Source organism: Trichomycterus rosablanca, chromosome 27, assembly GCF_030014385.1.
Source record: "Trichomycterus rosablanca isolate fTriRos1 chromosome 27, fTriRos1.hap1, whole genome shotgun sequence".
Classification (NCBI taxonomy): Eukaryota; Metazoa; Chordata; class Actinopteri; order Siluriformes; family Trichomycteridae; genus Trichomycterus; species Trichomycterus rosablanca.
The window spans coordinates 5,022,798-5,037,556 of NC_086014.1; the positions used below are offsets into that span (position 1 = coordinate 5,022,798).

Below are 14,759 nucleotides of genomic sequence, written 5' to 3' on the forward strand. Positions count from 1 at the left end.
CGACTCAAACAGCAGCTATAGACGAGCGACCGTCTCTGACTTTACATCTACAAGGTGGACCGACTAGGTAGGAGTGTCTAATAGAGTGGACTCCAGCACAACACACACTAACACACTACCACCATCAGTGGTCAGTGTCACTGCTGAGAATGATCCACCACCCAAATAATACCTGCTCTGTAGAGGTCCTGTGGGGGTCCTGACCATTGAAGAACAGGGTGAAAACAGGTTAACAAGGTATGCAGAGAAACACATGGACTACAGTTAGTAATTGTAGAACTACAAAGTGCTCCTATATGCCCTTCTTTTCAGCTCTAATATTACCTGGTCAGGTTCCTACACAGACACACGATTGGCTGTGTCTGTGTAAGGGGAGGGACAATGGCTAAAATAGGGTGTAAGTGCGGCCTCTGCTGACCAGTCAAGGCGCCTACACGGATCGAGGGTGGGGTGGCAGAAGCAATGAGAGAGAGATGAGGGGAAGGGAGTTAGGAGTTCCTAAACGCTCAAGTAAAGTGAATGTAAATTGGATCGTGTCTCATTTACATTTTGTTCACTTCCACTTCTAACTTCTAAGGGTGCTTTGATTTTTTAAGCTACCACTCTTTTTGACCAAGGGTGCTAATAATTCAGAGACTGTCTGTATCTAAAGCTTTACAAATACAACGCAACGTGCCAGTGCCAGTGCAGATTCAATTATGCAAAACACTATTAATTACCCTAATGCGTGTCATACAGAAGTGCTGGACTTCAATATTTCGGACCTGGCAGGCTGCTCATATCCCTAAAGCTCCTCCATCAGCCTTTGAAATATAACTAAACAGGACTGAATGAAGCACCTTTCTAAAGGTGGATTCAATCTGTCCCAATTCTGAATGCCACTCAACAGGTGTTGGCACATCCTCTATACCTCCAGCCTCCTTCACTCACCAATCTCACCACCACAAAGAGCTGAATGACCTGGCACCAGCTAAACGCCGAAAAGAAAAAGCTATCTAAGCCTCCCGTGGTTTTTCAGCTCGGGTCCCGGTGCTGCCCACACATGCCCACCTTGCTGTTGCTCCTCACGTCCAGTCTGTGCCACCGTCTGTCCGCCACATTGACGTTGCCCGGCAACTGTAGAACCAGAGTGCCCGAGCCGTGATTTATCTTTAGGGTAGGAGTGCCGTCAATCAGCTCTGGAAAAAAACAAACAGAAGAGACAGAAAGAGTAAGCAGAAATATCTTTGGAACGTTTTCAAGGCTGGCAAAGTGAAGTGGCAACAACGCGTCAAAAAATGCACATGAACATTAGTGTAGAAATATGAACTGCTGGATTCAATTCATCCCAAATGCAATCGGTTGCCTTCATTTCATTGGTTAATGCATTCCTCCTGCATTCAGGCCTGCAACACATTCCAAAAAAAAGTTGGGACGGAAGCAATTTAGGGCTAGTAATCTACTAAATGAAAAAACTAAATAATGATGTGATTTCATTCATCCAGGAAAGGCTGAGTCTTTGATAAGCAAAGATGATCAGATGATCTCCGGATTGTCAACAAATGTGTGAGAAAATGATTGAAATGTTTAAAAACAATGAACCTCAAAGAAAGACTGGAAGGGATTTGCATATTTCTCCCTCTACAGTGCATAATATCATTAAACCATTCAAGGAATCAGGAGGAATTTCAGTGCGTAAAAGCCAAGGGTGCAAGCTCAACCTGAACGCCAGTGATCTTCCATCCCTCAGACTCCATCCCTCCACTCAACAATAGCTGATATAACCACATGGGTGAGGGATTACTTTGGCAAACCTTTATCAAGCACTACAATACAGAGTTACATAAACAAATGCCACTTAAAACTTTACTGTGCAAAAAATAAGCCTTATGTTAACCATGTCCAGAAGCGGCGTCGACTTCTCTAGACTCTGAGGCATCTAGGATGGACCATCACACAGTAGAAACGTGTATTGTGGTCAGACGAATCATAATTCCAGATCCGGACCAAAGACGAAAAGGACCATCCAGACTGTTATCAGGAACAAGTCCAAAAGCCAGGGACTGTCATGGTATGGGGTCGTGTCAGTGCCCTTGGTGAAGGTCATTTACACTTCTGTGATGCAGCATTAATGCAGAAAAGTACATTGAGATCTTAGAGCAACATGTGCTGCCTTCAAGACGTCATTACACACATTACAAAGGCACGGCAGTGGAAGAAGAGGGTACGGGTATTAAACTGGCCTGCCTGCAGTCCTGACCTGTCCCCAATAGAGAACGTGTGGAGAATTTTAAAACAAAAAGAAATGCGTCTACGACGACCCCAGAAGGAATGGGGACCAAATAAAAGCTGAAACACTAAATCACTTGGTATCTTCGGTGCCAAAACATCTTTTAAGTGTGGTGAAAAGGAACGGCAACATTCTTTTCCTCGGCCTTTGTCCCGCTCGATTGCGCGGTCAGCTCTCTGCGGATCATGATCCGCACCGATTTGGCACAGTCCCAACTTTTTTTGGAAAGTGTTGCAGGTCTGAAATGCAGGAATGGATGTTTATTAATAAATGAAATGAAGTTGAGCAGATAAAACATGAAATATCTCAGGTTCATCCTGTTTGTATACACAGTATCTATTGTCATGCCACCCAACCCTAATGTAACAAACATAGCTGTACGAACATAGTCCTTCTATTTCAAAAAAGCAAAAGCAATTGTAACCAGCAGCCAAGCTTTTTTTTAATATCAGACTGACTAAATTCATTTAACTGAGTGTGTATTTCCTTTACTCACAATACGACTGCTGCTAAAAAGCCTGAACACTTAAAAAAAAACAGTAAAATTGCTCAATTATTGGTCTTACAAATAATCAGCAGCCCAGATGCCTAGGAAATTAAAAAGGATGAACAAAGTGGACCAGAAGATTGCAGCAGGCAGCTTAAAACATGCGAAAATGGGAAAAGTGAATCAGAAGTAGAAACTCAATTAAATGCAATTTCCACCTCTTACTCCTCTTCAGTCCTTAAGCTGCGTCATGATTCATGCTCTTCTACGTTCACTGGACTGAACTTTAACTGCACTGTCTCCAGCTTCAAGTGTCTGGTCACTAGTTCACAAGAGTCAAGCGTTTGGTCACTAATTCACAAAAGTTTATCCAAAGCGACTTACAATTATACCTGAATACAATGCAAGCAATTGAGGGTTAAGAGCCTTGCTCAGAGGCCCAACGGTGGCAACTTGGCAATGGTGGGGCTTGAACCGACAACATCATGATTACTAATCACAAGAGTCAACCGTCTGGTCACTGGTTCACAAGAGTCAACCGTCTAGTCACTAGTTCACAATAGTCAACCGTCTAGTCATTAGTTCACAAGAGTCAACCGTCTGGTCACTAATTCACAATAGTCAACCGTCTGGTCACTGGTTCACAAGAGTCAAACATCTAGTGACTTGTTCACAAGAGTCACCCAACTGGTCACTAGCTCACAAGAGTCAACCGTCTGGTCACTACTTCACAAGAGTCAACAGTCTGGTCACTACTTCACAAGAGTCAACAGTCTGGTCACTGGTTCACAAGAGTCAACCGGCTGGTCACTAGTTCACAAGAGTCAACCGTCTGGTCACTAGTTTACAACAATCTACCGTCTGGTCGCTAGTTCACAAGAGTCAACTGTCTGATCACTAGTTCACAATAGTCAACTGTCTGGTCATCGGTGTATATCCTGGTAGAGTTCAGACTAGGGTTCGATGTGAAGCTCTGCAGAACTTTAGATAACCCTGTAGGAGTACCTCTGGGTTGAGCTGCTCACGTTGCTGAGCTTAGAGCGCCGGATTCCGACGTCCGTGGCACACATCCTACCCAAGATAAAAAGGAATTTTCTGTGAATTACGCAACAGCGGCTTTACCGCGGCGCCCTTGGTTCCACGGCTGTACTATTTCTGTACCTTAGAGGCTTTAAGCATCCTTCCTCTCAGAAGGAAAGAGAGATGATCCATTATATCCCAGCATCCTTTGAGAGAGAAAAGAATAACTTGAGGGAAACTTTGTTGAATCTAGAAATTCTTGCAGTGCCGAGTGAATCAAAGGAACCCAGACATAAAGCAGACAAGTTAAAAAAAAACAAAAAAACTGAAGGTTAATATGACCAAATGTTTAAAAATCTAAGTGCAAATGTTGAAGGATTCAATTCAGGAGTCATTTGACCTTCAGTGTTTGTTCTTTTTATATGAAGATTTTAATAAAAGCCTTTTTTTATTAAGAAGAACTTTATTTTACAACAGAGCAATAGGAGCAATAAAAAGAACTCATTCTGGACTTTTGAGAGTCATTTTCTCACTAGTTTAAGGTTCTAAGTGTTGAGATTTGCTCACTGTTAGCTTATAGTCTTATCCAGACGTAGGCAAACTAGGCAGCTGCCTTGGGGCTGATGTTCGCCCTGTGTTCATGTTGGTTTCCTCTGGAAGCTCTGGTTTCCAGAGACATGCAGTCAGGCCAAATCAGGCCAGGATGAAGAATTTTAGTATGTAAGTAATGATTAAAAAGAATTTCCATAACAGCTGTAGCAGTCTGCACTCTTCTGGGAGACCTTTCACAGTGTTTTATAGTATGAAGTGTGTGGAATTGCAGAACATTGGGATCGAAGAATAAGAAGATAAAAGAACACATGGATCGAAGACCATGGGGATTGAAGAGCATAAGGATTGAAGAACATGGGGATTGAAGAACATGGGGATTGAACAATACGAAGATTAAAGAACCTGTAGATTGAAGAACAAAGTTTGAAGAACATGGGGTTTGAGGAACATGTTTATTGGAAAACATGAGGATTAAAGAACATGATGATTGAAGAACAAGAACATGGGGATTGAATAACATTAGGATTAAAGAACATTGGTGTTGAAGAACATGATGATTAAAGAACATGATGATTAAAGAACATGTTGATTAAAGAACATGGGGTTTTAAGAACGTGATGATTGAAGAACAATGACTAAAGAACATGAGGATTGAAGAACATGAGGATTAAAGGACATGAGGATTAAAGGACATGAGGATTAAAGAGCATGACTATTGGAGAACATGAGGATTGAAGAACATGATGATTGAAGAACAAAAACATGAGGATTGGAGAACATGGGGATTGTAGAACATGTGGATTGGAGAACATGAGGACTGAAGAACATGGGGATTGTAGAACATGTGGATTGAAGAACATGGGGATTGTAGAACATGTGGATTGAAGAACATGGGGATTGAAGAACATGGGGATTGAAGAACATGGGGATTGAAGAACATGGGGTTTGTGACACTCAGCTCATCACCAGAATTAAAATGATCTGCAGTTTGAGCCACAGTAGGTTGTTTATTGTTTGATGCCAGTTTTTTCATGTCCTCTGGCTGCCCAACAGCCTGTCAGTGATTTGTGATTTGTGGCTTGTACCTCCTAGGACCAATGTCAGTAGGTTTCTCACCACGGCTGCCAGAGCTGTATTCAGAGCAACACCAGGGTTGTGTACTACGGTAATACTGTAATATGGTGTGATCTGTAATATGAGTGTCTTTGAGACGTTTCCCCCAGGTATAAATATCAGGTCAGCCTTCTTGAGGTTAGGATAATAACGACTTTCATAACGAGCCCTTGAGATCCAGATCCAGACCCTCTCGTATAACATCAGCGCCCGTCACAAATTGCTCTTCTGACTGGTATTGTAAGAGGCCGTGTGCCCACATTTATTTGCCCCTTTTGTGGAGCATTAATGCAGTGACACAGAGCGGCGTACAGAATGGGAAGAGACAGTAATGGAAAACTTCAGCTGACTTACAAAAGCCTGATTCATGGCGCAGGATCGAGGGAAAGTGTCGTGAGATTGGTAGCTGTCATATGATAAAGGAGGCTGGAATAAAGAACGTGTCAGAATGATAAGCAAATAATTATAATTTATAAATATCTATTCAATTATGTACAGGAGCAGCTAAACGAGGGGGAAACTGTCCATTCAATATCAACATTGTAAAATGATAAATTGTACCAGTAACAATGATTTGGCCTAACATCTTTTCTGTTCCAGTTTTATCTGTTTAAAATGCTAACATACCAACAACTGACATCATTTAAATGATTGAATTGATTTATGGTGATCGAGGTTGCATACTGGACAGGGTGAAAATCCAATCCAGTGCGAACTGGGCATTGAAGAACATGTGGATTAAAGAACACAGGGATTGACGAACATGTGTATTGAAAAACATGTGAATTGAAGAAGATGTGGATCAACAACCTTGAGGATTTAAGAACACAGAGATTGAAGAACGTGTATTGAAGAACATGTGGATTAAAAACCATGAGGATTAAAAACACAGGGATTGACAAACATGTATTGAAGAACATGTGAATTGAAGAACATGTGAATTGAAGAACATGTGAATTGAAGAACGTGGATTAAAAAACACAGGGATTGAAGAACATGCGTATTGAAGAACACAGGGATTGACAAACATGTGTACTGAAGAACATGAGTATTAAAGAACACAGGGATTGACAAACATGTGTACTGAAGAACATGTGTATTGAAGAACATGTGTATTGAAGAACATGTGGAATAAAGAACACAGGGATTGAAGAACGTGTATTGAAGAACACAGGGATTGACCAACATGTGGACTGAAGAACATGTAGATTAAAGAACACAGGGATTGACGAACATGTTATAAAGAACATGAGGATTGAAGAACATGTGTACTGAAGAAAATGTGGATTAAAGAAGATGTGAAGTAAAGAACACAGGGATTGACGAACATGTGTACTGAAGAACATGTGTATTGAAGAACATGTGTATTGAAGAACATGTGGAATAAAGAACACAGGGATTAAAGAACGTGTTATGAAAAACATGTGGATTGACGAACATGTGTACTGAAGAACATGAGTACTGAAGAACATGCGTATTGAAGAACATGTGGATTAAAGAACGTGGATTAAAAACCATGAGGATTAAAAACACAGAGATTGAAGAACGTGAATTGAAGATAATGTGTATTGAAGAAGATGAGTATTAAAGAACACAGGGATTGAAGTACGTGTTATGAAGAACATGAGGATTGAAGGACATGAGGATTGAAGAACATGAGGATTGTAGAACATGAGGATTAAAGAACGTGTTATGAAGAACATGATTGACGAACATGTGGATTGAAGAACATGATTGAATAACGTGGATTGAAGTCCGTCCGCTATATTACAAATCTTTGTTAGAAAAGTTGTACCGCACTGAATGCTGGGATTACTTTTGCAGCTCTGTCGTTATTGTGTCAGCATGTCGGTCAGTATGAGGTATCTCAGTAGCAGCATTTTAAAGCGTCTAAGAATTCAGACAGGCTTCTTCTCGGGAGCGCGTAGGACGATGTAAAACGCCGCCTACTCACTAGGTTTTCAGACAGTCCCAGAGTGTGCCAGTACATTTAAGCCTGACTATACTCAGTCAAGAGAAAAGTGCTCGCTGCTGTGCTGTCTCTCTGTCAGGCAGCCTGACAGGACAGTGAGTGATGGAAAACACTGAACAATTAAGAGTTTCAAAGAAAATAAATGCAGCCTTTTGAATGTGAGAGAAAAAACGTCCGACTGATATTATCAAAAGGCCAGAGCGGGCTCAGCTAGCTGTCAAGGCCAAACTGATTAATGCAGAAGCGCTAGACACCGGCGCTCCGAACGCCCGTCTGACAGATCAAAGCCGAGGGGAGTCTCTGTTGCCTCATTAATTTTTAATTTGCCAGTCGACTGGCTCAGACAAAGACAAACTTTTCTTAATATTTTTGTTTTGCTATTATAATTACAGACGCCTCTGCAGGGTTATCTGCCTCCGCGATATCACATTACGATATCAGCCTGTAATTTGGAGAGGTTTCTGAAGCGCGGCCGTCCCAGCTGTGGAGATATTTACCATTGCTTACTGTTTTACCGCGTGCGCTGCGGTCTGTGTGTGACCGAGCAGCAAGGAAGTCGTTACGTCTCCGCGCTCCCTTTGAAATGCGACGGTGGCGAGGCGCTTTAAAGTTCAGATACGTCAAATATGTATATACGTACGCCTGCAGGGTGCGTCTGTGTCACTGCGGTTTTGCTGTTTGAATCATTTCTAGCGCGCGTCTTCCAACGTGGCTGTGGCTCTGGCCGAGGAGAGCCACAGACCCCGCTCGGGCCCCTGTGAAACGGGTGCGGTGACTGGCCATTTCTTTTCACCTGCCAGTGGTGGATTCTCGCAGCTAGTCGTACCGAGTATGCATAGTCACGTTACGTCATGCAGGCACCTCGACCAGACCGCACAGGTCGCCCTACTGCAGCGGGAATGAGAAGGAACCCAGTCAACCCTCCCTCTCTCAGGCACTGCCAGTTGTGCATTTAGACGCCCAGCCTGGTTGTTACTGCAGTGCCAATAAGAAGGAACCCCGTCAACCCTCCCTCGCTCAGGCATGGCCGGTTGTGCATTTTAGACGCCCAGCCTGGTTGTTACTGCAGTGGTAATGAGGAGGAGCCCCATCAACCCTCCCTCGCTCAGGCATGGCAGGTTGTGCATTTTAGATGCACAGCCTGGTTGTTACTGCAGCAGCAATGAGAAGGAACCCAGTCAACCCTCTCTCTTCCAAGCACGGCCAGTTGTGCATTTTAGATGCCCAGCCTGGTTGTTACTGCAGCGGTAATTAGGAGGATCCTCATCAACCCTCCCTCGCTCAGACACAGCCATTCGTGCATTTTAGATGCGTAGCCTGGTTGTTACTGCAGTGCCAGTGAGAAGGAACCCAGTCAACCCTCCCTCTCTGAGGCACGGCCGGTTGTGCATTTTAGATGCCCAGCCTGGTTGTTACCGCAGCGGTAATTAGGAGGATCCCCATCAACCCTCCCTCGCTCAGGCATGGCAGGTTGTGCATTTTAGATGCCCAGTCTGGCAATGAGAAGGAACCCAGTCAATCTTCCCTCTCCGAGGCACGGTCGGTTGTGCATTTTAGACACCCAGCCTGGCCGTTACTGCAGTGGCAATGAGGAGGATCCCCATCAAAGCCCCCTCTCTCAGGCACGGCCAGTTGTGCATTTTAGACGCCCTGCCAGGATGTTACTGCCGCGGCAATAAGACATCTGGAGAGGAAATACATCGTATAATCTTGATATAACGTGCTGAATAACTTCAACTGCAAATTCTGCAGGGCAAAATGACCTCCCACCAACTTAACCACCCACCTAAGAATCAGGTAGATGAATCAGATAGATGATTAGCTTCAAAGACTCTAAATTGTCTTCATTTGATAATTAATGAGTGCTTTATAAGAATCCATTATGAAATGTCTCCTGCCGTTTCCTTTCTGATTAAATAGCTTTAAACTTTTCTTATACAATTTCAGGTCAAATGTTAAAACCGTGCGAGTGTGAAGTCTTCATTAGAGAGATTTCACATAAAAGTGAGAGACATTTCCAAATGCCACGCACTATATCAGCGTCCATGAAGATCAAACGGCAGCCGCTGTATTCTCTTTGTGCTCTACCATTAAAATCCCACTTGGATATAGCTTGGCTTACGTACACCTCTTATCACCTGTAAACTCCCTCCTTCCCTAACCCTAACCCTAAACCTAAACCCTAACCCTAACCCTAACCCTAAAAAGTTTGTGCCACAATGAATGCTGGGATTGCCTGTACCGCTAAGGATCGTTTAATATTAAGGCACCTCAGTAGGCAGCATTTTAAGGCATCTAAGAATTTAAACAGGCTTCTTTTCAGGAGCGAGTAGGATGACATAGTATTAAAGTTACTTCTATTTAACTTACCACGATGTTTGATTATTTTCATCCATACTTTGCAGTCAACATCCCCCCCGATGCACAGAGTTCAGAGTCTGGAATCCTCAGCGAGTAAAGAGACTGTCGGCTAGATTAGTCATCTCGTACAAAGTCGACTTTGGGCTTTGTGAATGAAATATGAGCGCTGGGAATTGGTCTGGGTGCATCTCCCGAGGTTGAGTAACCTTTGATGTGGCGTCTCTGTTCATTTTATTCAGTTTATGTCTCTTTAAGTCGCTTTAGAAATTGGAGTGAGCGTGCTGAAAGCCAGCGAGGATCAATGATGCTAAAATCTCGGCGGAGGAGATGGTCTGGGAAACTGAGACTATGTCTGTCTCTTTTTGGCTCTGGCTTTTATATAATCGTACGCTCGGCTGCTGGTATTTTCAGGTACGCCAGTGTCGTGTTTACACTCGCTGCACGTGACGGGCATTTTATCTGCTGCACCTGCTACACGCATGATTAGATATATGAAAAATGTCATAAAAAGCACACGATACAGAGCCAGTGTGTGTATGACCGGATGGGATGCTATATATACAGTGTATCACAAAAGTGAGTACACCCCTCACATTTCTGCAAATATTTTATTATATCTTTTCATGGGACAACACTATAGACATGAAACTTGGATATAACTTAGAGTAGTCAGTGTACAGCTTGTATAGCAGTGTAGATTTACTGTCTTCTGAAAATAACTCAACACACAGCCATTAATGTCTAAATAGCTGGCAACATAAGTGAGTACACCCCACAGTGAACATGTCCAAATTGTGCCCAAATGTGTCGTTGTCCCTCCCTGGTGTCATGTGTCAAGGTCCCAGGTGTAAATGGGGAGCAGGGCTGTTAAATTTGGTGTTTTGGGTACAATTCTCTCATACTGGCCACTGGATATTCAACATGGTACCTCATGGCAAAGAACTCTCTGAGGATGTGAGAAATAGAATTGTTGCTCTCCACAAAGATGGCCTGGGCTATAAGAAGATTGCTAACACCCTGAAACTGAGCTACAGCATGGTGGCCAAGGTCATACAGCGGTTTTCCAGGACAGGTTCCACTCGGAACAGGCTTCGCCAGGGTCGACCAAAGAAGTTGAGTCCACGTGTTCGGCGTCATATCCAGAGGTTGGCTTTAAAAAATGGACACATGAGTGCTGCCAGCATTGCTGCAGAGGTTGAAGACGTGGGAGGTCAGCCTGTCAGTGCTCAGACCATACGCCGCACACTGCATCAACTCGGTCTGCATGGTCGTCATCCCAGAAGGAAGCTGACGCACAAGAAAGCCCGCAAACAGTTTGCTGAAGACAAGCAGTCCAAGAACATGGATTACTGGAATGCCCTGTGGTCTGACGAGACCAAGATAAACTTGTTTGGCTCAGATGGTGTCCAGCATGTGTGGCGGCGCCCTGGTGAGAAGTACCAAGACAACTGTATCTTGCCTACAGTCAAGCATGGTGGTGGTAACATCATGGTCTTGGGCTGCATGAGTGTTGCTGGCACTGGGGAGCTGCAGTTCATTGAGGGAAACATGAATTAGAACATGTACTGTGACATTCTGAAACAGAGCATGATCCCCTCCCTTCGAAAACTGGGCCTCATGGCAGTTTTCCAACAGGATAACGACCCCAAACACAACCTCCAAGATGACAACTGCCTCGCTGAGGAAGCTGAAGGTAAAGGTGATGGACTAAACCCAATTGAGCACCTGTGGCGCATCCTCAAGTGGAAGGTGGAGGAGTTCAAGGTGTCTAACATCCACCAGCTCCGTGATGTCATCATGGAGGAGTGGAAGAGGATTCCAGTAGCAACCTGTGCAGCTCTGGTGAATTCCATGCCCAGGAGGGTTAAGGCAGTGCTGGATAATAATGGTGGTCACACAAAATATTGACACTTTGGGCACAATTTGGACATGTTCACTGTGGGGTGTACTCACTTATGTTGCAGCTATTTAGACATTAATGGCTGTGTGTTGAGTTATTTTCAGAAGACAGTAAATCTACACTGCTATACAAGTTGTACATTGACTACTCTAAGTTATATCCAAGTTTTAGTTCTATAGTGTTGTCCCATGAAAAGATATAATAAAATATTTGCAGAAATGTGAGGGGTGTACTCACTTTTGTGATACACTGTATATATATATATATCATGGCAAACTTGGGATTTTAGGATTTTTGCACCTGCCGTTTTTTTGTGTGACATTTATTATAGACAGATTGTGTTTTTCTACTTTCTGCATATAGTGGCTGTGATTATTTGTTTATTTCTATAATTTGTTTAAGTTCTATAATGTCTTTTACGTTTGTTACAAGGCCTCCTAATTTCTAGTTTGTGATAATATACTACAGCTAACGGATTCTCAATCAGAATAGAATACATCCATGTATACACCTCAGTCAGAATACAACACCTCCATGTATATACATTGATCAGAATAGAATACGTCTATGTATACACCTCAATCAGTATAGAACACATCCATGTATATAACATAATCAGAATAGAACACGTCCATGTATATACCTTAATAAGAATAGAACACGCCCATGTATATACCTCAATCAGAATAGAACACGTCTATGTACATACCTCAATCAGAATAGAACACGTCTATGTATATACCTCAATCAGAATAGAACACGCCTATGTATATACCTCAATGAGAATAGAACACGCCCATGTATATACCTCAATCAGAATAGAACACGTCCAGACAGACAGCGTAAAATCCGCTTCTGGAACGTTTTGTGCTCAGATGTATCAAAAATGACTAAATGTATGTTTGGAAATGACAAACGTGAGTCAATTGGAGCCCAACAGCACTGTACCTACTGTGAAGCGAGGTGGTGGCGGTCATATTATGCTACTGTTCAAGACTCTTTAGCTGCCAGTAAAAATAAACATAATAATAACTGGAATTTGTTTTCTGTGCTGATAAATTGCGGATGCTAGAGTGGATACAGAAGACGAGACGAAAAAGAAAGCAGTTAGATATGTGTCTCTCCGGTGTGTGTCAGATTCTCTGTTTTACCATCTCACGCCCGTGTAAACAGCCTCCCCGCAGCCAAAAAGCGAGTACTCCGACCGCTACACGCATTCGCACTCGGGCACGGCGCTCAGCGATCACGTCGAAACCCTGTCTGCGCTCCTCTCCTCATTCCTAATTCATACCGGCTTCCTCTCGACATCGCCGCGCATTAATCCCAGCGCCAGTGCGGTGAGAGCCGGGGGGAGACCCTAAAACCCTCCGGAGTATTTTCCCCTCTTAAACATGAAAAACGGCTCCTGTCGCTCTAAAAGCCGGAGCGACCGGGCGCCATATGGACCCGGCAAATAGCATTAGCGATCACTTAGTCTATACGGATCAGCAGCCGGGCAGGACGGAATGCTGGATGGTTTTATGGATGGGTTTTTATCACGCCGCAGGTCTGATCCGAGTTTAAAAGCGATATCTGAAGCCTGGCGTAGCTGGCAAACGTCCCACGGGTTTGGGTTTGGTTTGAAGCGGGCGTCTGCAAATCTGTGCCCACTTTGGGTGAAACTGGATATCTCTACAGCTGCTTTTATCCGCCAGGCTCGTTACAAAGCACGAATTTGGTCGTGCCCAATTGGAACTCATCCCCTCCCTGATCGAGGAGGACTGTGGCGGTCGTGCGCCCCCTCAGACGTTTGTAGCGATTCGTGATCAGCTGCTCCTTGTGCAATCACCTCAACCGGTCAACAAAGATCGAGAAACCTTCTCAGACACAATCGTGAGCCTGTATAAGCATCTGGCTAGCTAATAGCAAAGCAAATTTACAGCTGTGCTTATAATCCACCAACACAAACATGACACACTCCATTGCTAAAGGTTAGCATTGTATTATAGTACGTTTAAAGAAAACACACACACACAACCAGCGCCACAATTAGCCTGAAGCCTCGTGACTTGACTTGGACTCTAGAGCCTAAAGACTCGGGACTTGACTCGGACTCTAGCCTAAAGACTCGTGTCCTAACTCAAACTCTAGTGTAAAGACTCGTGACTTGACCTGGACTCTAGCCTGAAGACTCGTGACTTGACTCGGACTCTAGCCTAAAGACTCCTGACTTGACTCGGACTCTAGTTTAAAGACTCGTGACTTGACTCGGACTGTAGCCTGAAGACTCGTGACTTGACTCGGACTCTAGCCTAAAGACTCGTGACTTGACTCGGACTCTAGCCTCAAGACTCCTGACTTGACTCGGACTCTAGCCTAAAGACTCGTGTCCTGACTCAAATTCTAGTTTAAAGACTCCTGACTTGACTCGGACTCTAGCCTAAAGACTTGTGACTTGACTCGGACACTAGCCTAAAGACTCGTGACTTGACTCGGACACTAGCCTAAAGACTCGTGACTTGACTTGGACTCTAGCCTGAAGACTCGTGACTTGACTCGGACTCTAGTTTAAAGACTCGTGACTTGATTCAAACTCTAGCCTAAAGACTCGTGACTTGACTCAGACTCTAGTTTAAAGATTCGTGACTTGACTCAGACTCTAGTTTAAAGACTCGTGACTTGACTCAGACTCAGCCTAATAAAGCACGTCTATACTCATAATCTCACGTCTAAGAGCTTTTTATGTTGATTATAGAATCTTTACCACTAAGCGAGAGGGTTTTTGGTTTGTGTTCTATGATCTACACACCGAATCATCATCGTCCGCAGGTAGTTCTGCTGATCTGTCCGACCACTCACGCAAACGACTACTGTTTATCAGGGATCGTAGTCAATCACGTGTGTCAAGGGGTACACACGTGTGTGCCAGGGAATCCGCAAATTCATTCACACGCCGCTCGCATCCATCGCCCCCCGAATAAAGTCCAAGTGTAGAAACGGCCCCTCGATTTGAAAAATCGCTTAGATTAAAGAAATGAGGGAATATATAAAACCATCATTCATAAATACAGTCCGGAGTCAGGGTTGATTTATGCTTCACATTAAG

The 14,759-nt window shown here is 43.7% G+C and overlaps 1 protein-coding gene across 1 annotated transcript in view; it reads right to left on the minus strand.

Annotated features, from left to right (window-relative positions):
• si:ch211-186j3.6 (neural-cadherin) overlaps positions 1-14,759 on the minus strand; it is a 270,206-nt gene that overhangs the window by 45,926 nt on the left and 209,521 nt on the right. The window contains exon 24 of the mRNA XM_062989918.1: positions 1,051-1,178. Within this exon, the coding sequence (XP_062845988.1) occupies positions 1,051-1,178 (128 nt within the window). The remainder of the gene's footprint in view (positions 1-1,050; positions 1,179-14,759) is intronic.